General features: G+C 42.0%; 1 protein-coding gene across 13 annotated transcripts in view; it reads left to right on the top strand.

Annotated features, from left to right (window-relative positions):
- Positions 1 to 23,520, top strand: part of PARN (poly(A)-specific ribonuclease) — a 199,452-nt gene that overhangs the window by 91,793 nt on the left and 84,139 nt on the right. For 2 of the 13 annotated variants that reach the window (XM_012104134.5, XM_042240572.2), the window contains one exon: positions 13,422 to 13,548. The exons of the other annotated variants lie outside the window; for them this stretch is intronic. In XM_012104134.5, the coding sequence (XP_011959524.1) occupies positions 13,422 to 13,548 (127 nt within the window). The remainder of the gene's footprint in view (positions 1 to 13,421; positions 13,549 to 23,520) is intronic. 13 annotated transcript variants of the gene reach the window in all.

The raw sequence follows: 23,520 nt of genomic DNA, 5'->3' as shown, positions 1-23,520 counted from the left end.
TTAAATAGCTTCTTTAATGAGCATCTTTGCCTTATCTCTGATTATTTTCTTAAAAGAAATTCTGAAGACGTGAAATCGAAATGATGATCTTAAAGAAAAAAAATCTAAAACAAGTTATTTTTTCCTCTTATTGAACAGTGATAATTTTTGTTAATAGAAAAGTTTTAAAGTACCAAAAATTAATAATTTGTATAGCACCCCTCTCATTATGAACAGATAATGCAGTAGCATTTGAGATGTACTTTTGAATTTTGTATGTTTAAGTATATATTCATCTTACAGTATTTTATGCTTTGCGTATTGTTTTACTGTGTGCTTTTAACAGTGCTTCATGTCTATGTAATAAGCTCTTTATATTTTTTTGTGTTTAGTTGAATAACATTTCATCATGAATATATCATCATTTATTTAACCAGTTCTGTGCTGGACATTTATACAGTTTTAGGATTCTTTACTCCTATTTCAAAATAAACTTTTACTTTTTCTTCAGATTGAGATTAGAATTGTTCTGGTAGGGTCACTCAAAAAGTCCACTTGGATTTTTCACTGCTATTTTAACAAATTAATTCCATTGGTGTCTTTATTTTGACATATTCAGTCTCTGTGATGAGGTATTTGTGTCTTTTCCTTTACTCAGATGATCTTCTGCATCTTTGAATGTAATTTTGTGTCTTGTGGTTCTTGTGTTTACAACATACTTTTCAGGGTTACACAGAATAAGTTAGAAAGTAGGTTCCATTACGTCTGTCCCAGAGAACAGGCTCCTTTGTCCTCTGTGTCTTCCGGAGTTTTCTCAGATTCATGTCCATTGACTTGGTGATGCTGTCTAGCCGTCTTATCCTCTGCTGCTCCCTTCTCCTTTTGCCTTCAGTTGTTCCCAGCATCAGGGTCTTTTCCAATGAGTAGGCTCTTTGCACCAGGTAGCTAAAGTATTAGAGCTGCAGCAAGTCTTTTCAATCAATATTTAGCATTGATTTCCTTTAGGATTGACAGGTTTGATCTTGCAGTCCAAGGGACTCTCAAGAGTGTTCTCCAGCACCGCAATTTGAAAGCGTCAGTTCTTCAACACTCAGCCTTCTTTATGGTCCAACTCTCACATCAGCACATGACCACTGGAAAAACCATAGCTTTGATTAGATGGACCTTGACAAGCAAAGTGATGTCTCGGCTTTTGTCTAGGTTTGTCATAACTTTCCTTTCAAGGAGCAAGAGTCTTTTAATTTCAAGGCTGCATTTACCATTTGCAGTGATTCTGGAGCCCAAGAAGATAAAATCTCTCACTGCTTCTACTTTCCCCCTTTCTGTTAGCCATGCTATGATGGGACCAAATGCCATGATCTTAGTTTTCTGAGTGTTGGTTTCAAGCTAGCTTTTTCAGTCTCCTCTTTCACTCTCATCAAGAGCCTTTTTAGTTCCTCTTCATTATCTGCCATTAGAGTAGTATCATTTGCATATCTGAGGTTGTTGGTATTTCTCCCAGCAGTCTTGATTCCAACTTATGATTCATCCAGCCCAGCATTTCACGATGTACTCTGCATATAAGTTAAATATGCAAGATGACAGTATATAGCCTTGTCATACTCCTTTCCCAATTTTGAATTGTTCAGTTGTTCCATGTCTGGTTCCAACTGTTGCTTCTTGACCTGCATACAGGTTTCTCAGGAGACAGGTAAGGTGGTCTGGTACTCCCCATCCTTTTAAGAATTTTCCACAGTTTGCTGTGATCCACACAGTGAAAGGCTTTAATGTAGTCAGTGAAGCAGAAGTAGATGTTTTTGGAATTCCCTTGCTTTCTCTTTGATCCAATGAATGTTAGCTATTTGATCTCTAGTTCCTCTGCCTTTTATAAACCCAGCTTGTACATCCAAAACGTATTGGTTCACATACTGCTGAAGCCTAGCTTGAAGGATTTGGAGCATAACCTTGTTAGTGCAGTTGTATGGTAGCTGGAAAATTCTTTGGCATTGCCCTTTTTTGGGATTGGAATGAAAACAGACCTTTTCCAGGCCTTTGTCCACTGATGAGTTTTCCAAATTTGCTGACATATTGATTGCAGCACTTTATAGCATCTTCTTTTAGGATTTTAAATAGCTCAGCTGGAATTCCATCAACTCTACTAGCTTTGTTGGTAGTAATGCTTTCTAAGGCCAGCTTGACTTCACACTCCAGCATGTCTGACTCTAGGTGAGTCACCACACCATTGTGGCCTTCCAGGTCATTAAGACCTTTTTTATACAGTTCTTGCCACCTCTTCTTAGCATCTTCTGCTTCTGTTAGGTCCTTATCATTTCTGTCCTTTGTTGTGCCCATCCTTGCATGAAATGTTGCTTTGATCATTCTAATTTTCTCGAGATCTCTAGTCTTTCTCACTGTATCTTTTTCCTCTATTTCGTTGCATCATTCATTTAAGAAGGCCTTCTTATCTCTCCTTGCTGTTCTTTGAAACTCTTCATTCAGTTGGGTATATCTTTCTCTTTCTCCTTTGCCTTTCGCTTGGCTTCTTTCCTTAGCTATTTATAAAGACTCCTCAGGCAACCACGTTGCATTTCTTTTCTTTGAGATGATTTTGGTCACTTCCTCCTGTACAGTATTTTGAACCTCTGTCCATAGTTCTTCAAGCACTCTGTCTACTAGATCTAATCCCTTGAATCTATTCAGCACCTCTACTATATAGTCATAAGGGATTTGATTTAGGTAATTTCTGAATGGCCTTATTGTTTTTCCTATTCTCTTCAATATAAGTCTGAATTTTGCAGTAAGGAGCTCATAATCTGAACCACAGTTAGTTCCAGGTTTTTTTTTGTTTGTTTGTTTTTTTTACTGACTGTATACAGCTTCTCCATTTTTAGCTGCAAAGAACATAATCAGTCTGATTCTGATATTGACCATTTGGTGATGTCCATGTGTAGAGTTGTCTCATGGGTTGTTGGAAAAGGGTGTTTGCCATGACTAGTGTGTTCTCTTGACAGAACTCTGTTGGCCTTTGCCCGGCTTCATTTTTCACTCCAAGGCTAAACTTGCCTGTTACTCCAGGTATCTCTTGACTTCCTACTTTTGCATTTCAGTCCCCTATGATGAAAATAACATCTTTTTTTTTTTTTTTTTTGATGTTAGTTCTAAACAGTGTTGTAGGTCTTCATAGAAACAGTCAACTTCAGTTTCTTTGGCATCAGTGGTTGGGGCATAGACTTGGATTACTGTCATGTTGAATGATTTGCCTTGGAAGCAAACCAAGATCATTTCGTTTTTGAGATCACGCTCAAGCACTGCATTTTGGACTCTCTTGTTAACTATAAGGGCTACTCCATTTCTCCTAAGGGAGTCTTGCCCACAGTAGTAAATATCATGGTCAGCTGAATTAAATCCACCCATTCCTGTCCATTTTAGTTCACTGATTCCTAAGGTGTTGATATTCAATCTTGCCATCTCCTGCTTGACCATGTCCAATTTACCTTGATTCATGGACCTGACATTCCAGGTTCCCATGCAACATTATTCCTTAAGGCATGATTTTACTTTCAACACCAGGCACATCCACAACTTTCTGTTGTTTCCGTTTTGGCCCAGCCACTTCATTCTTTCTGGAGCTATTATTAATTGCCCTTTGCTCTTCCCCAGTAACATGTTGGACATGTTCCATCCTGGGGGTCTTATCTTCTGGTGTCATATCTTTTTGCCTTTTCATACTGTTCATGGGGTTCTCCAAGTAAGAATACTAGAGTGATTTGCCATTTCCTCCTCCACTGGAGAAGAGGAGGAAGCGTTTTGTCAGAAGTCTTCACTATGACATATTCATCTTGGAAGGCTGTGACCCATGAAGGGGATGAAAAATATTGCCAGTGAAATCTCATGGGATGGTGAAACTACACGTGAATTTCACTTTCTTGTGAGGGTTTTTTTTTTTTCTGTTTTCTGATTTTTCTGTAGGACAGGTATTACCTGTATATTAAAATTTAATAATGAAGGTGTACTTCTCTCATTTTCATATGTGCAGGAAGACAGCAAAAGGAAACTTCTTGCTTCTAAAATTCTTAAATGTCTAGCATGTGGTTGACTGTAGTTATTTGATGGTACCTTTTTCCTGATCATGAAATTTACGGAATTACTTCCTCTGAATTTTCCTTCTTCAACTTTTTGGTGTAAATCTATTCTGGGAAGGTAAGTATGAATCATTTTTGATTTGTGTTATTTGTTGATCATATTTCCACTGTTGAGTATTTTTACAACCCGTCTTTTCTTGTTTTTCCTGGAAGAAAGCCCAAACATCACTTTTGTAGCAGGATGAATGTCACTTCATCATGTTCAGCAAAAATGCCAGAAAATACTAGACGTTGGAGTGTTAAATAATTTGTAATTGACGGTGGTGGTGACCCTGGGACTTCAGACCAGGGTTTTACCTTAATTTCTATACCTCAATATCAACATATCTAGATATTTACTAGTGTGTTTCAGGTTGCATGATTATAAAAAGCAAGCATGGCTTAAAATACGTGTTTAGTAATAAGGCTTTATATTACACTGTCCTACTAGTAGGAATGTCTTTTATTCCTTCTTAATTGGAGCAACTGGAATTTCATCACCTCCACTAGCTTTGTTTGTAGTGATGCTTTCTAAGGCCCACTTGGCTTCACATTCCAGGATGTCTGGCTCTAGGTGAGTGATCACACCATCATGATGATCTTGGTCATGAAGATCTTTTCTGTATAGTTCTTCTGTGTATTCTTGCCACCTCTTCTTAATATCTTCTGCTTCTGTTAGGTCCATACCATTTCTGTCCTTTGTCGAGCCTATCTTTGCATGAAATGTTCCCTTGGTATCTCTAATTATCTTGAAGAGATCTCTAGTCTTTCCCATTCTGTTCTTTTCCTCTATTTCTTTGCATTGATCGCTGAAGAAGGCTTTCTTATCTCTTCTTGCTATTCTTTGGAACTCTGCATTCAGATGCTTGTGTCTTTCCTTTTCTCCTTTGCTTTTCACTTCTCTTCTTTTCACAGCTATTTGTAAGGCCTCCTCAGACAGCCATTTTGCTTTTTTGCATTTATTTTCCATGGGGATGGTCTTGATCCCTGTCTCCTGTACAGTGTCACGAATCTCTGTCCATAGTTCATCAGGCACTCTATCAGATCTAGTCCCTTAAATCTATTTCTCACTTCCACTGTATAATCATAAGAGATTTGATTTAGGTCATACCTGAATGGTCTAGTGGTTTTCCCTACTTTCTTCAATTTAAGTCTGAATTTGGTAATAAGGAGTTTATGATCTGAGCCACAGTCAGCTCCTGGTCTTGTTTTTGTTGACTGTATAGAGCTTCTCCGTCTTTGGCTGCATAGAATATAATCAGTCTGATTTTGGTGTTGACCATCTGGTGATGTCCATGTGTAGAGTCTTCTCTTGTGTTGTTGGAAGCGGGCGTTTGCTATGACCAGTGCATTTTCTTGGCAAAACTCTATTAGTTTTATCCTTAGAAAGCATCACTATAAACAAAGCTAGTGGAGGTGATGAAATTCCAGTTGAGCTATTTCAAATCCTGAAAGATGATGCTGTGAAAGTGTTGCATTCAATATGCCAGCAAATTTGGAAAACTCAGCAGTGGCCACAGGATTAGAAAAGGTCAGTTTTCATTCCAATCCCAAAGAAAGGCAATGCCAAAGAATGTTCAAACTACTGCACAGTTGCACTCATCTCACACGCTAGTAAAGCAGTGCTCAAAATTCTCCATGCTAGGCTTCAGCAATACGTGAACTGTGAACTTACAGATGTTCAAGCTGGTTTTAGAAAAGGCAGAGGAACCAGAGATCAAATTGCCAACATTCGCTGGATCATGGAAAAAGCAAGAGAGTTCCAGAAAAACATCTGTTTCTGCCAAAGCCTTTGACTGTGTGGATCACAATAAACTGTGGAAAATTCTTCAAGAGATGGGAATACAGACCACCTGACCTGCCTCTTGAGAAACCTATATGCAGGTCAGGAAGCAACAGTTAGAACTGGACATGGAACAACAGACTGGTTCCAAATAGGAAAAGGAGTACGTCAAGGCTATATATTGTCACCCTGCTTATTTAACTTCTATGCAGAGTACATCATGAGAAACGCTGGTTTGGAAGAAGTACAAGCTGCAATCAAGATCGCTGGGAGAGATATCAATAACCTCAGATATGCAGATGATACCACCCTTACGGCAGAAAGTGAAGAGGAGCTAAAAAGCCTCTTGATGAAAGTGAAACAAGAGAGTGAAAAAGTTGGCTTAAAGCTCAACATTCAGAAAACAAAGATCATGGCATCCGGTCCCATCACTTCATGGGAAATAGATGGGGAAACAGTGGAAACAGTGTCAGACTTTATTTTTGGGGGCTCCAAAATCACTGCAGATGGTGACTGCAGCCATGAAATTTACAGACGCTTGCTCTTTGGAAGAAAAGTTATGATCAACCTAAACAGCATATTGAAAAGCAGAAACATTACTTTGCCAACAAAGGTCCATCTAGTCAAGGCTATGGTTTTTCCAGTGGTCATGTATGGATGTGAAAGTTGGACTGTGAAGAAAGCTGAGCGCTGAAGAATTGATGCATTTGAACTGTGGTGTTGGAGAAGACTCTCGAGAGTCCCTTGGACTGCAAGGAGATCCAACCAGTCCATTCTGAAGGAGATCAGCCCTGGGATTTCTTTGGAAGGAGTGATGCTGAAGCTGAAACTCCAGTACTTTGGCCCCCTCATGTGAAGAGTTGACTCATTGGAAAAGACTCTGATGCTGGGAGGGATTGGGGGCAGGAGGAGAAGGGGACGACAGAGGATGAGATGGCTGGATGGCATCACTGACTCGATGTACATGAGTCTGAGTGAACTCTGGGAGTTGGTGATGGACAGGGAGGCCTGGCATTCTGTGATTCATGGGGTCGCAAAGAGTTGGACATGACTGAGCAACTGAACTGAACTGAACTAAACTGAATTGGAGCAACATGGGGAGTTTCATGGAGATTTGTTTTCTAATTGTGTCACAGGCCAAAGAGCAAACTGCTACAGTGTTGGGGAAAGGAATAGAAAAGAGGGCTTTCCAGGTGACACCGAGGTAAAGAATCAGCCTGCCAGGGCAGGAGACACTAAAGACTCGGGTTTGATCCCTAACTTGGGAAGATCCCCTGGAGTAGGAAATGACAATGCACTCCAGTATTCTTGCCTGGAAAATGGCATGGACAGAGGACCCTGTGGGCCACAGTCCATGGTATTGCAAAGAGTTAGACACGACTGAGGAACTGCGCACACAGACAACATAGAAAAGACACCAACACATGAAAATAAAACTTTGAAACTGAGCTTTTTTCCCCTCAAAAATCCTTTATTGTTATTATGTAGATAATTTAAAGGGAAGGAAATAAATTATTATAGCATATTATGTAGCAAAACAGTATGAGCTACTTATAGGATGGATACCTGCTGATTTTAGTAATTATTGTTTCTCAAAATATGAATTGTGTTATAGTACGAGCTGGGTCACATTTAGATGTGCATTTTTATAATCATATATTCAGATGGCATGTAAGCCTTATTGATTTATCACTGTGTATTGGTAGAAACCTTGTATTTTTATGTTCAGTGTTCTTTATAGTCACGGCAGAGAAGAGAATAATTATGAGGTAGTTTGCAAGGTTTTTTAAAAAGATAGGTTTCTAGAAATTTCCTGGTGGTCCATTGGCTAGAACCCTGAGCTTCCACTGCAGGGGGAAAGGATTCCGTCTCTGGTTGGGAAACTGGGATCCCATAAGCTTTGTGGCGTGGCCAAAAAAAATCAGAAAGCTGGGTTTCATTTGAAAGCTGCAGTGTTAATCTTTGCATAAATAATTGCCTGTGTACTGTTGAAGAACCAAGGTTCTGAAGTAAGAATAGAGATGAGAGTCTCCACACTCAAGGAATTCACGGTCTGATGATGCGGATGGGAATCTAGACAACCAGTGCATCACTGGGGCTGGGACAAGGTACCCTGCTCTGGGAGAGAGGACCGGTTCAGACTGTCGTGGAGACACAGAAGAGGGTCAGCTGGGGAGGCTTCCTGGAGTAGGTGGTACTGCTCCCAGTTATGAGTTGAATGGAGTTAGCCTAGTAGAGGAAACCTGAGAAAGTTCTGGCAAAGAATGGGACCAGCACATCCTTTAATTTGATTGCAACGTGGGTACACGTGGTGGAGTGGCTGGAAAGGAAGTTAGAAGGTAGAACCATGAAATGTGTACGTTAAAACTAGGAGTTTGCATCTGATCCCTGTACAAGCCTCCTGTAATGGTGATCTGGGGTGGTCTTTTTTTTTTTTTTTTGGCCGCACTGCAAGGCCTGCTGAATCTTACTTTTCCTGACCAGGGATGGAACCTGAGTCCCCTGTAGTGGAAGCACAGAATCTTACCCACTGGACCACCAGGGAAGTCCCCTTGAAGTAGTTTTTTAAATCAGGTTTGAAAATAATATATTGCATCTCAGTTTGTTTTGTTGTTGTTGTTGTTGAAGTCTGGGGCTTTCAAAAGAATTTCCAGGTATGGAGCGCTTAGTGTGTCAATTTGAACTGTTCCTGTACAAGCCTGAATGCTATCAGAGGTGACACAGCGCCCCTGCCCCCCATGACACTCCTCCATATGTGTTGGTATCATTGTAGCACAAGGTCAAAAATAGACGGATATATTCAGGCAGATTCTGTTTATTTTTAAGTGTCTAGGAGGTTGGTCTTTGCTTCAGAGCCTTCTCTGAGATTGAGGCCAAATTGAATTTATCTGGGAAGCTGCCACATCTATAAATGCTACACAGAATAATAAATGGGCCAATGGCTTCCAGGAATCGGTGACAGAGCACTTCAGATCCTAATTTAGAGTTCATAAAAATTATCTCTTGACAAATAAGATTGCAAAAACAGGAAATCCTACCTAGTGGGTTCGTCTTTGGGCAAACATGTAAACATTTATACAAAGGATACTGAAGCAAGTCAAGGTAGGAGAGAATAACTGAGTGGGTGAGTGAACGAAGGCATACAGATGGCAAGTGCTGTCTGTCGCTTTTCGTCCTTGGTATGTGGGGTGGTTGCTGGGATGAGTTGGGCAGGCTTTGAGAAGAGGCCTCAGTGGGGTCCTTGAAAGAGGGCTGATCCTGAGTTAACAGAGGAGAGAGAGAATGGCGCAGGTGGAGCTGGTATAGGCAGAGGAGTGAATGTTTACGACAGGGTTTGTCAGGCTGGCTCCCTCTCACTGGGCTGTGAAATGGTTTTAGTGAGTGAGTGTGACCAGCCTATTTTTTATAAAAGAAAAAAAGTTAGAAAATGTCAGAGTGAGTCTCATGTGATAATGATAGGTTTGCTTTTTTTAATGTAACTTTTTTCCAGGTATAAATCTGTACATGTGGGGGGGTGTGTGTGTGTGTGTACTGGGTTGTAATAAAAATGTAGTATTGCAGGTCATGGCCAAAAAAGTGAATTCAGACAGTTTAGGAGATAAGCAAAGCTTCCATGTAATGAGAGTCTCCTCTTCCATGTGCAGAGCCCGTGGCAGCTGAGGGTGACTCTGACAACGATCTGCGTCCTCAGGTGCTCCCTGTCTCTAGCAGAGCTGGGGATCGCTGTGGACAGCATCTGGAAGGAAGGCTCATTCCTTCACTCTTAGTCTCCATGAATCGGGTGGAGACCTCCATGCTTCTCAACCCAGAGAGGGATACTGTGGCCAAAATGTCTCACCCCTCTCTATCCCCCTTGTTTGCTGTTCCTCGTGGAAGGCAGCTGATGGTGAAATTAGGAAAAGGCTGACACCCCTGGGCCTTCTTGATCAGTGGGAGGGGTCATTGTATTGAAGAAGGCAGGCCTGGAAAACCAGCTGCTAGGTTCTGTTCTAATCTTGAGATTAGGAAATAGTTTAGATTTTAGAGGCTCCCAGCAATTGTCAGGTCTTTTCGCTGATGCGGGTGGTGGGGAGGGTCACCTGGTCTGAATTTCCCTTTTTTTTTTTTTACTTTTTATTTTATTGGGGCATAGCCGACGGTTCTGGTCTGAATTTTTTGTAGGGGGTGGCATTGGCCATGGTAGGAGGCCCTGTTTGGACCTCAGACCCAACATCTGTCTCCAGCACAGGGAGTTTCACGCTTTGGGGGAGCCTAAAGATGATACTGTGTCGTCATCCATCCCTCCATCTGTCCCACAACTTGTCGAACCCTAAGAGGGTGATGCTCCCTCACTGCCAGCTGGGACCAGTGGGAGAGATGGTTGGAAAGGACCAGAGCCTGAGGGCTCCTGGTACTGCTGCCCAACCAGATGTCGACTTTGTATGTGAGCAGCAGAGAGCCTTTCTGTGCACCCAGAGGTGTGTGGGTGTGAGTGTGGGTGATGACATGATAAGAAATTTCTTTCCTCACATTTCTTTCCTGCAAGATACGGAATTTCTTTCCTTTCTTTCCTATAGGAACAATGGGCTACGTGGTGTGGGAGAGCTGAGAGACTGGGCATGACTTTCCAGAAGTAGGAAGTCGACCAGTAGTAACCTACAGTTAAATTTTCTTCTATTCCAGGATTGGTCCATGAGGGTGTTTGTTTATTACTGACATTATTTGGATTTTGTGGAAACTAAATTTTCCTAGTTTGCCACTCTTTTGGGTTACCAAACTTGAAATGCTTTTTAAATCCAGGTGTGACTTTCTGAGTCTTGTCTTCATTCCATGTCACCGACCAGAAGGTGGTGCTGTCGTGCTGGCAACTAATCCACCTTTCCATCTCCTAGTAAACCCTGTCATCTAAATGCTTATTCACACTAAGTAGTGTGGACAGATAGAGCGTGCCGTTTGCACGGCGTAACCCTCATGCGGTACGGCAGTAGTTAGGCAGCATTTGCGGGAGCAAAAACCTCAGAGTCTGGAGCTTGGAGAAACCTGCCACCAGAGTCTCCCTTAGGTGCTTGCTCAGGGCCAGAGTGAAGAGTCAGAGTGAAGATTTCTGTTATTTGCTATTTGATCTGTGTGCAGTCTTCCATAATTTGGTATGAAGATTGATGAATAGAGAGGAGAGAAGTTTCCATAGAGAGAAAATTTCCTCTCTTTTTGGAAAAGATCTGAGTACCTGGAGAAAAACTCCTGAATCAGGTTTGCCAGAAACACTGTTCTCAGTTGATTGTTTCATTGGATACACAGTTGAATTACCCAGCTTACTGTAACCATTTGAAAGAAACCTGGATGCTATGATGAACTTGGAATAAAACTGGCTGTGTGATCTTGGGTGCTTGACTTAACTTCTCTGAGCCTTCAGCTGTAAAAGCAAGATGAGAAAATATACTTATCAGTGCTGGGAAGAATTGATGGCAGTAAGAAAGGTGATGGTCTTAACGCTATCTGCTTAGCAAACATGCACTTCTTACCCTATCCCGTCCCCATTCAGAAATCCCGATATTAAAATAATATTACCGAACTGATTCTATAAAAAGTGTGCATCACCGCAACATGGAAACTTGTGTAAAACTTGGAGAATGATGTACCTCTCAGATAAAAGTACCCTCCATGTGCACCTTTTCAACATGAGACCAAAACTACTGCCAAAATGATTTTTCATTGTCTGTCCCTTTCTTACCTGTGGCTTCCTGCCTTGCTCTTCTAATTCCTCATTTACCCACTTTGTAGTTAGGGGTTTCCCCTGGAGCCTACATGGGGCCCCCATTGCACTAGCTCCTGGAGCCCCTTCCTGTTAACAGAGGTCAGCTTTTCAGGAGGTTGGCAAGTAATCCGAGGACCCTACAGAAGTCAGTAAGATTGCTATAAGATTGGTCTACAGATTTATTCCCAGAGTCAGTACGGGAGGCTGGTTTGGGCATGGTCTTAAAAGTACAGTCAGTCCTCATCATGCACAGATTCTGTGTTTGTGAATTCACCTACTCGTTAAAATTTTTTTGCAACCTCAAAATCAGCACTCAGGGAGCTTTTGTGGTCATTCACGGACATGCGCAGAGCAGCAGAAACGTGACTCTCCAAACACACACGGTCCCCAGTGGAGGTTGAACAAGGCGATGCTTCTCGGTGCAGCTCATACTGTAAACAAGGGTCCTTTTCACCGCCTATTTATTGCCACTTTTTGCACATTTTTCTGCTTTCTGTCGGTGATTTTTGCCATTTGAAATGCCCCCGCCCCTAGCACGGGGCTAAAGTGCTGTCTGTATTCCCGGCCCGACAAGACCAATGTGCCTTGTAGTGAGAGAAGCTGCATTCAGGCATGAGTTACAGCTCCTTGTTGCTCAGTTCAGTAGTAGTGAGTCAGCAACGTGTCTTAAATACGGTATCTTTACATGGAAGTACACGAACGACAAGCGTGTGTGTTGATTGGCTCAAGAAAGTGTTGTGGCCCAAGGCTTGCAGGGACCTGGCCCTGGTCTCCCCCGGGGAGTGGTGGCAGTGCTGGAGGATTCTTACGGAAACGCGAGACTTGACTCTTTTCATCTCTGCCTTCCCTTCTCCTCTGCGTGTTCCATGCAGCACCCTTAGGGAAAAAGGATTTCTGGGCTGCTCCTTGTTTTTCAAGGAGAGCTGTGAGAGGTTTTGGCTCCTGCCTGACAGGAGCCCTGCCGCAGAGACGGGCTTGCTGCAGGAGGCCTAGCCTCGCCAGTGGTGACCCGGGTGGTACCTGGCACAGGGACACCCTCAGTGCTGGGTCATTAGGTGGATGGACACCAAGGAGCTTCATGTGGTGAGCTGGGTTACCAAGAGCCATCTCCTCAGGGTATCGCGACTTTAAGCATTTGTTCTTATTATGGCTGTATAGCTAAAGGATCGAGATTGTATGTTGGACATCTGTGCCTGTAATTCCTACAACTCTTGCATTTGACTTTTATTGAAGATGATTTGCTTTATTTCTTCTTTTTTCTGACACCTTAGTTCTGCAGATGAATCTTCTTGTGGGTTTCCACCTCACCTTTTTCATTGTGTGGTGAGGTTTGAGAAAACCCGGGATGTGTGGTTCACCTCGCCAGCCTCTTCATTTCCACAGAATTTAGCTTGCATGTTGGTCCCTCTTAGAAGGGAAGGGGCCTGGGGTGGGAGAAGAGTAAAAGACTGTGGAGGACTCACTTAATCCCTCTGCTAGGTACTTAGAGAAAGTAACGTGCGGCAGATTTGGTTGAAAGGGGACTTGCTGTCCCATTACACAACCGTTCTGTTCACCTCTGTACACAGAACACGGAGTCCAGTCTTCCCTGAGTAGAGCCCATAATTAAAGTGTCACTTGTAAGTCTGTTAGGCTAATCAGTTCCCCGGATTTACTGAGCAGCTCTGACCGGTTGTGTGGCATGTGGGATGCCTTCACGGCTGAGCGACAGTGGATGTGGTGGACAGGCTGTGCCCCAGCACACTGCTCGGCTGGCACATCGCTGCCTTCACGCGCCTGGCTGGGAGCTTGTTGCACACACAGCCACTCTTGACTTTTCTTGCAGGTGGGGTGTGTGCCCCCTACCCGTCTGAGAATGATGGACGCCTCGCCTCGCTGGCTGAGAGGATTTGTCCCTTCTGTGACTGCTGCATTGACGAGACCGTATCAGTATTAAGTATTGAAACTGACAGGTCTGGGACAACTTCAGACGTGGCTTCCTGCACTTCCCAGACACATCCTTATCTCGCAGATGGGTGGGGGTCATCTGTTTCACTCTTTGGCAGAGAATAGCCTTTATCCACTGATGCATTTACTTCCTCATCTGTGGAGGGTCACTTTTAGTAAGAGAGGCAAGGCATAGGAACTTAATCTCTGTGTTTTTCTGAGAGATCTTTCAACTGAAATTCCACAGTGAGATTACCTCCGAGTCTTTTGGATAACTTCAGACAAACAGAAACAAGGAACTACTTCGTTTGCGACCCCCATGTGTGCATATATATTTTTTAAAGTAGTGCTAGTAGTGTTTGTTCTGGAAAATATCTGTTATTGTTTAAATTCTCCTCCTCTTTCTCATGAAATTACTGAGAATTAATTGGAGGGAGCTGCCTTCCTTGCCGTAACGTGTGCTGTGTTGGGCTGTATTTAAAGGAGAGATTCATTTTGATGTACGAATAAAGTTAAGAGTTGCAGTTTTTACACATATGTATAAAATTCTGCTATGTTGTCTGGTAATAAAAAGATTTAATGGATCCGAATGAGGAAAGATACACACAAACACCACAGGGCAGGATCGGAATGGCACCGATGGTTATATTTTGTTGATGTTAACTCCTTAGAGAAATTTTTACAAGCAGTTGGTAGTCATTTTTAGTATTGCTACGGAAACATTTTAATAGAATACTGTTTGGAAAATTATATGTAAGTGGAGATAAAATGTTTTCGGTAAAGTATTTTAGGTACATTTAAAGACTTTTCTCTAAATTTTTGTTAGATTTCTAATTTGAGTAAAGGAAACTTTATCCCTCCTAGGCTTTCCTGGTGGCTCAGTGGTAAAGAATCCACCTGCAATGCAGAAGTCACAGGATCCCTGGGTTGGGAAGATCCCCTGGAGGAGGAAATGGCAACCAGTATTCTTGCCTGGAGAATCCCCATGGACAGAGGAGTCTGGTGGGCTACAGTCCATGGGGTCATAAGAGAGTCGGACATGACTGAGTGACTTAGCATGTACGCATCCCTCCTAGTCTAGTCCTTCCCCTACCTTGTAAATGCTTGCAAGCATTTTGAAAAGTGATTATGTTAGAGCTTGATCTTTGTCTCCTTGTCTTGGTAAATCGAATACTCCTAATGCCTCAATTTAGCAGCAGCAGTGAACAGCTGCCCCTTGGAGTCAAGATCTTTTTTCATAATTCATGTGTGGGACAGGAACGTGTACCTAGTAATGAATCTTGATTATCTAAACTGCTCGGGGTGGACCAGGAGTATGATAATATACTAGTTTGTCTTCAGGCCTCAGCTCTTCTTTTAGAGCTTCCTTTCTGATAAGGAAAAACAAAACCAAACAGAAAATTCATAACTAGGCAATTGCCTTGGGAAAACAACAGCTCATGAAATGTTTTCAGTGTGTTAGGCTAAGGAAAAAGAGAATTTAAATAAAGCTCACAGGCTACAATCAGCCCCTGTGTTGCATCTGGGCTCCCTTGAATGACTTGGTCCTTTTATCTCCCTAATCCTCGCATCACTCCCTGGAGGCACGCAGACACAAGCAGGTTCCGTTTGGCCGTGCAGTTAGCTGTTTCTGTGTCTTTGATATTAAGAGGCACAATCACATTCTCCAGAAATGTATAATTTTTCCTCAGTAGAGCTCACTCTCTACACATATACAATATTAATTTTAGGTTAGTGGGAGGGCAGATTCTCTGTATTTAGAGGAAAGGGGCAGAAAGTGGAGATTATTGTTGCTTGCACCCCAATCCCCACCAGAGCATTTCTGGTTCTATGACTTCACGTTAGGAAATGTGGTTAAGATCATGCTCGGTTGTTCAGTCATGTCCTACTCTTTGCAACCCCGTGGACTCTGTCCATGGGATTCTCCTGGCAAGAATACTGGAGTGGGTTGCCATTTCCTCCTCCAGGGGATCTTTCCAGCCCAGGGATTGAACCCACATCTCTTGAGGCTCCTGAGTTGGAAGGATAGTCCATGATATTTGTCAAGTGTTGCTCCGTGACTTGGTCACTTTTTACAAATATTCCAAGTGTGTTTGAAAGGAAAGTGCAGTTTTCCAGTTGTGAAGTATGGGGTACCATATGGGCAAATCAAGGTTGTAAATATGTGGCTCTGATCTTTTATTTATTTACTCATTCTTTTCCTTTGCTTGATCTGTAAGTTTATAATTGACTTTTTTTTTTTTTAAGCTCCTACTGTGGTTTTGAAATTCTTGGCTTCTCCTTATGTTTCTGTCAGTTTCTGGTTTGGAGCAAGTTAGTCTCATTGTTCTAATTAGTGGTTTGTTGTTTTTGCCCTGAACTCAGTTTTGTCTGATACAGCTTTATTAGACCAAAAGTTCCCTTTTTTAGTTAGTATTTGCTTCATATCTTTTCCAGCCTCGTAGTTTCAACCTTCTTGGGTTGCTTTCAGTTCGGTTCAGTTCAGTCGCTCAGTCGTGTCTGACTCTTTGCAACCCCATGAATTGCAGCGCGCCAGGCCTCCCTGTCCATCACCAACTCCCAGAGTTCACTCAAACTCATGTGTATTGAGTTGGGGATGCCATCCAACCATCTATTCCTCTGTCGTCCCCTTCTCCTCCTGCCCCCAATCCCTCCCAGCATCACAGTCTTTTCCAGTGAGTCAACTCTTCGCATGAGGTGGCCAAAGTATTGGAGTTTCAGCTTCAGCATCAGTCCCTCCAATGAACACCCAGGATTGATCTCCTTTAGGATGGACTGGTTGGATCTCCTTGCAGTCCAAGGGACTCTCAAGAGTCTTCTCCAACACCATAGTTCAAAAGCATCAATTCTTGATGCTCAGCTTTCTTCACAGTCCAACTCTCACATCCATACTTGACCACTAGAAAAACCGTAACTTTGACTAGACGGACTTTTGTTGGCAAAGTAATCTCTGCTTTTGAATATGCTATCTAGGTTGGTCATAACTTTCCTTCCAAGGAGTAAGCGTCTGTTAATTTCATGGCTGCAGTCACCATCTGCAGTGATTTTGGAGCCCCCAAAAATAAAGTCTGACACTGTTTCCACTGTTTCTCCATCTATCTGCCATGAAGTGATGGGACCAGATGCCATGATCTTAGTTTTCTGAATGTTGAGCTTTAAGCCAGCTTTTTCACCCTCCTCTTTTACTTTCATCAAGAGGCTCTTTTAGTTCCTCTTCACTTTCTGCCATAAGGGTGGTGTCATCTGCATATCTGAGGTTATTGATATTTCTCCTGGCAATCTTGATTCCAGCTGGTGCTTCTTCCAGTCCAGTGTTTCTCATGATGTACTCTGCATATAAGTTAAATAAGCAGGGTGACAATATACAGTCTTGACGTACTCCTTTTCCTATTTGGAACCAGTCTGTTGTTCCATGTCCAGTTCTTACTGTTGCTCCCTGACCTGAATATAGGTTTCTCAAGAGGCAGATCAAGTGATCTGGTATTCCCATCTTTTCAGAATTTTCCACAGTTTATTGTGGTCCACACAGGCAGAGGCTTTACTTTCAGTTCAGTTCAGTTCAGTTCAGTCGCTCAGTCGTGTCCGACTCCTTGCGACCCCATGAATCGCAGCACGCCAGGCCTCCCTGTCCATCACCATCTCCCAGAGTTCACTCAGACTCACGTCCGTCGAGTCCATGATGCCATCCAGCCATCTCATCCTGGGTCCATCCCCTTCTCCTCCTGCCCCCAATCCCTCCCAGCATCAGAGTCTTTTCCAATGAGTCAACTCTTCGCATGAGGTGGCCAAAGTACTGGAGCTTCAGCTTTAGCATCATTCCTTCCGAATAAATCCCAGGGTTGATCTCCTTCAGAATGGACTGGTTGGATCTCCTTGCAGTCCAAGGGACCCTCAAGAGTCTTCTCCAACACCACAGTTCAAATGCGTCAATTCTTTGGCGCTCAGCCTTCTTCACAGTCCAACTCTCACATCCATACATGACCACAGGAAAAACCATAGCCTTGACTAGACGGACCTTAGTCGGCAAAGTAGTGTCTCTGCTTTTGAACATACTATCTAAGTTGGTCATAACTTTTCTTCCAAGGAGTAAGCGTCTTTTAATTTCATGGCTGCAGTCACCATCTGCAGTGATTTGGGGGCCCCAAAAAATAAAGTCTGACACTGTTTCCACTGTTTCCCCATCTATTTCCCATGAAGTGATGGGATTGGATGCCATGATCTTCGTTTTCTGAATGTTAAGCTTTAAGCCAACTTTTTCACTCTCCTCTTTCACTTTCATCAAGAGGCTTTTTAGTTCCTCTTCACTTTCTGCCATAAGGGTGGTGTCATCTGCATATCTGAGGTTATTGATATTTCTCCGGCAATCTTGATTCCAGCTTGTGTTTCTTCCAGTCCGGCGTTTCTCATGATGTACTCTGCATATAAGTAAAATAAGCAGGGTGACAATATACAGCCTTGACGTACTCCTTTTCCTATTTGGAACCAGTCTGTTGTTCCATGTCCAGTTCTGTTGCTTCTGGACCTGCATACAGATTTCGCAAGAGGCAGGTCAGGTGGTCTGGTATTCCCATCTCTTTCAGAATTTTCCACAGTTTATTGTGATCCACACAGTCAAAGGCTTTGGCATAGTCAATCAAGCAGAAATGATGTTTTTCTGGAACTCTCTTGCTTTTTCCATGATCCGGCGGTTGTTGGCAGTTTGTTCTCTGGTTCCTCTGCCTTTTCTGAAACCAGCTTGAACATCAGGGAGTTCATGGTTCACGTATTGCTGAAGTCTGGCTTGGAGAATTTTGAGCATTATTTTACTAGCATTGATGTGCCTTTTTAAAAAATATATATTTATTTATTTGGCAAATTCCTGCAATTCTAGAAAAAAATTAGAGGAATTTGACATAAGTGATAGCAATATGTGTCACTTATGTGGAATCTTATATGGAATCATATATATACATATATGTATACATACATATATATGTGTGTGTGTATATGTGTGTGTATATATATATATATATATATATGAACTTAATTAAAAAACAAATAGACTCACAGACATATAAATTTATGGTTACCATAAAGGGATAGTTGGGCGGGGGGCGGGGGTGACAAAGGATATGGGGAGAGATAAAATAGAAGTTCAGTTCAGTTCAGTCACTCAGTCATGTCCGACTCTTTGTGACCCCATGAATCGCGGCACACCAGGCCTCCCTGTCCATCGCCAACTCCCAGAGTTCACTCAGACCCATGTCCATCAAGTCTGTGATGCCATCCAGCCATTTCATCCTCTGTTGTCCCCTTCTCCTCCTGCCCCCAATCCCTCCCAGCATCAAAGTCTTTTCCAATGAGTCAACTCTTCGCATGAGGTTGGAGGGGGGAATTTACAGGAATTAGGTCTGTGGTATGTCAAGTGCTCTATTTTACTTTGTTTTCCATATGGGAAAGGGAATATTTAGGTTTGTCAAAGTGTGTTGTTACAGCATCTTGACAGAGCTGGAAAGCCGTGAAAGTGGAAATGATGTTCTGTCAGACCTTTCACCTTCATTAAGCCTGTTCAGGGAGCCAGATTAGGAAACCAGAGGGTACCCACTGTGGCACCGTCACCAGATGGGGGCCCCGGATGGTGAACCTAAAGGGATGTGGGGAGGGGAGAGGCTCCTGCAGTCCAGTAGTTGGTTTGGTAACATTTTTTAATTGCAGAAAACTTTTAAAGATATACAAGAAAATGGAAGGATGTAATGAATCCTTCTGTGTGCTAAACGCGCCCCACCCCCAACCCCAGCCACCAGAACAGCCAGTCCTGCTTCAGGTCTCCAATACTCACTGTTTCCCTTTATATTTTGAAGCACGTTCTAGACACCATATTTTATTCATTGGTTTGTGTTTCAGTGTGTATCTCTCAAAGATAGATTCTTTAAAAAAACAAAAACAACAAACAACCATGAGACTTCTCTCAAGGTCCAGGTAATCTGTGCTCCCAGTGCAGCGGGCCAGGTTCAATCCAGGAGCTAGATCCCACACACCACTACTAAGAGTTTGCATGTAGCAAGTGAAGGTTGAAGACCGTGGGTGCTACAAGTATGGCCCAGAACAGCCAAATAAATAAGCAGAGCATTTAAAAATATATACTATTATTGCTCTTAAAAAAATTAAATCTTTACTATCATCAAAAATTCACCGATTGTTAAAATTTCCAGTTATCTCACAAGTGTCATGAGTTTTTCCATTTGAGTCAAGAGCCACACGAGGCCCACACACTGATTGTTGAAATGTCTGTGAGGTCTTTTAATCTGTAGCTCTCTTTCTCTCACTAATTGAAGAAACCAGGGTCATTGGTCCTGTAGAGTTTCCTTCAGTTCTGATTTTACTGACTATGTCTCCTTGTGTTGTCTTATATATTCTCCTGTCCTCCTGTTGCCTGTAAATTACTTCTTAAATCTAAAGGCTTGACCCAGATAAGATTTGATTTGGCCAGGATGCAAGACCCCTTCATGGATGCTATTGTGTTCTCCGATCAGGAAGCCCATGACGTCTGGTGCGTCTCGTTCTGTGAGAGAGCTCACAAAACTGTTGTTAATGCTTACCCTAGATCCTTTATTTCATCAGAGGTTGCAGTAGGGTGATTTTGTCATTCTAGCATTCCTGTTTCCGTTATTTGTTGGAATACATTTCTAAAGAGAAATTCTCGCTTATCTCCAATGTGGTTTGCGGTTGATATAGGAAAAGCAGAATATGTGTTTACTTCGTTCATTTATTGCTCTTTTTTTTTTTTGGTAAAGTGAGTTGATTTACTAGAATTGTCTATTTGTGACCAGTTAGCCATTTTGGTTTGGTATCACAATGAACTCATGGACCTAATGGCACATAAACATCTATAATGTGATCCACTCAGGTACAGTTTTGACCCTTATCAGTGATCCAGTTCTCCCAGCTTCACAAGCAAGAGCCTCTGGCCAAGTCCTTTTGGGCCTGCCCTGTGCCACGACAGGATGTTCCAGGCGCACCTGTGCATGCTCTGCCCCAGGCCTGGAGTCAGCACTCCTCTGAGGGGCTCTGGTTGCTCTTCATGGAAAACGGTGTTTCAGGACCACAATCTGGGTGCCAGCCGGCTCGCTGGGCTGGGTTGGTCATTGTTTCTGAGCCTTTACAATAGAGCTAAGAAAAACATCTTTTTCTTTCAGATAAAAATACATCGTGAGTTTAAACTGGTATTTCTGATTCGGGACTGAAGTTTTTCACTTAACCTCTTTTGTCTTATATCTTCTTTATCCCGTATACCGGGAGAATACCGGGAAGGGTGGAAATAGAGCATCATGTAGCTATTCGTCTGTTTTATCTCATGATATATATGCCAGAAGCCTCAGAACAACCAGTCAGTGCCAGTGTGATGGAGAACAGTCCAGACTTTTTGCAGTTCTGTTTGGCTTGGGCTCTTCCCCAAGGGACGAGGGACACACCATCTGATAGCTGTTCTAAAGCCTTTTCCATTAGTTTCTCTCTGAGTTTATGCCCCTAGTTGGATACACTTTAGGCTCATTTTTAAATTTTGCAGTTCTTAGGGATCTCTTTTAAAAATGTAATTATTTGTAATGATTTAAAATATCATCATGGTCCCAAAGTTGGTTTTAAAAAAGAAGGTATACTCTATTCAGAAACGGCTAGTTTTTAGTAGTTTCCTCCACCGTGTTCTCTCCCTCCCCTTATAAGTAACTATTTTTAAAAGTGTGTTTTATCCTCCTTTTGTTTATTTTTCTTAAGATAAACAGATAAGTTAGACATATTTATATTCTGTTCGATAAATTGCAATCTGTATTTACTTTTTTTTTCAGCTTTGCTTTTCTCATTTCACAAGCTATCTGGGAGAGAGCATCACAGTCATATTACTATAATAGTACAGCGCATGGTTGGATTTTGCTTTGCTAGCCAATCTGAATTTTGTTCTTTTAATAGATGGGCTTAAGCCCATTTAAATTTGTTCATATAACCAATATGCTTGGCCTCGATTCTGTCATTGTTTTATATTATATATATAGTTATACAAGTCTTTCCTATGGGTAATCTTTCTCTGAATGATCTGTTTTATGTATTCTCTCTTGCCTTTAACTAATGTTTTTTGACGTTTTGTTTATTGTTTTTGTGGATTAAAATTTTTTTTATTTACTTATCTATTTTCAGCTGTGCTGGGTCTTTGGTGCTGCCCAGACTTTTCTCTAGTTGGAGCAATCAGAGGCTACTCTCTAGGTGTGGTTCTCGGGCTTCCTGTGGCGGTGGCTTCTCTTACAGAACGCAGGCGCTAAGGCGCTCAGCTGTCAGGAGCTGAGGCTCCCAGGCTCTAGAGCACAGGCTCAGTGATTGTGGTGCTGCTTCGTGCCTTCTTTGATCCTCCTGCATCAGGAATTGAACCCATGTCTCCTGCTTTGGCAGGTGGATTCTTTACCACTGAGCCACCTGGGAAGCCCTGGGTTTTGTTTTGTTTTGTGTTTTAAAAAAATGAGTTATATTTTTGTCTGAAGAGCTACCATATTCTAATGCCATTATGTAATACATTAGCCAGGCCCTTTTTCACTGTCCATGAGTTCCCTCTGTTTGCATTTTGCTTGTTAACACCCCTTTGGCCAGAGGAGGTCCCCTGTCAGTCTGAGAAGGAGCAGTGAACCTACTACCCCTCTTGATGGGAAGAGCAGAAAAGTCACGTTTCACAGGGTGTGCATGAACAGAAGGAAGAATTTGGGGGCATTGGCATTCTGCCACAACTCCCATTATATAGTGTTTTTAATCTTGTCTGTTATCATTATCTGTTGGTTCCCTACCAGTATGAGCAATATTGAAATTAGTTAATAACCTCTTATTTTCCTTGCCTTCCCTCTCTTCTGCATCTGACTTGCAGAAATACCCTTGTACTCACCATTACTAACTATACTTATTCTTTTTTTAAAAAAATTTCGTTTGACTGATTCATTTGGCTGCACTGGGGCTTAGTTACAGTGTGTAGGATCTAGTTCTCTCACAGGAATTGAACCCAGGCCCCCTGCCCGGACAGCATGGAGTCTTAGCCACTGGACCATCAGGAAGTCCCAGAACTCTTACTCTGCTCTTCTTGTATGCCTTCCTTATTCTCAGCTTTTCTCTTTTAATATTTGCATTGTCAGAGCAAACAGCCATATGCACTATAATCTATCTCTTATAACCATCATTTAGTGTGAGTCCTACAGGTAAATATACATTCAGTGCTCACTATCAGTACTTACAATGATGTTTCTTAAGTCAGTTTTGTTTTCTGAAGCTTTTTCTCTAGTACATGTTTTAGGAAGTCATGGGGAAAATGCTTCTGAAATTCTTGCATGTTAGTTTGTCTGTAGTCTTTTTGAGAGTCAGTTTAGCTTATCATGCATTCTTATATTTTTAGATGTTCGTTCAGATATTCTTTGAGTATTTAAAATAATGATGTTCCATTTTCTTCTGGCTTGAAGTGCTTCTGTCCAAGGCAGTCTGACATTTTCCCTTCTCAGTGGGTTGCTCTTTTTGATTGGATGCCCCAAAGATTTTTTTGCTTTAAAGTCTACTGGTTTCGCTAAAATACGTCTTCAGGCTAGATGTTCTGGATCTGTTTTCCCAGGTGTGCGCCTTTTCAGTGCGCATTATTGTCTCTTTAAAAATTGGTTTTGGTTACTTCAGTCATGAAGTAACTGAAGTAACATGAAGTAACGTGAATTTTCAGTATTGTTCTGTGTATTGCTTTTATTTTTGTTTATGAGAACTTCTGTTGTACCCGTCTGGATCTTCTTTGTCTGTTTTCTGTGTCATTTTCCAATCATTTTTAACCTCTGCATTTCTTTTTGGTTTAACATCTTCCTCCTTTTCATCTCTTCTGTCCCTTAAGATGTTGGATTTATTCATTCTTCTTTGTAATTTAGTCTTCATTTACAAAATGATTTCTTTTATGTCAAATTCTTTCTTGAATTCTAATGTTTTCTGGAGTGCTGCCCCCTCATTTCTGAGTATTT

This window comes from Ovis aries, chromosome 24, assembly GCF_016772045.2.
Source record: "Ovis aries strain OAR_USU_Benz2616 breed Rambouillet chromosome 24, ARS-UI_Ramb_v3.0, whole genome shotgun sequence".
Classification (NCBI taxonomy): domain Eukaryota; kingdom Metazoa; phylum Chordata; class Mammalia; order Artiodactyla; family Bovidae; genus Ovis; species Ovis aries.
The sequence above is the reverse complement of the archived record's forward strand: the minus strand, read 5'-3'. Positions and strand labels throughout refer to the sequence as shown.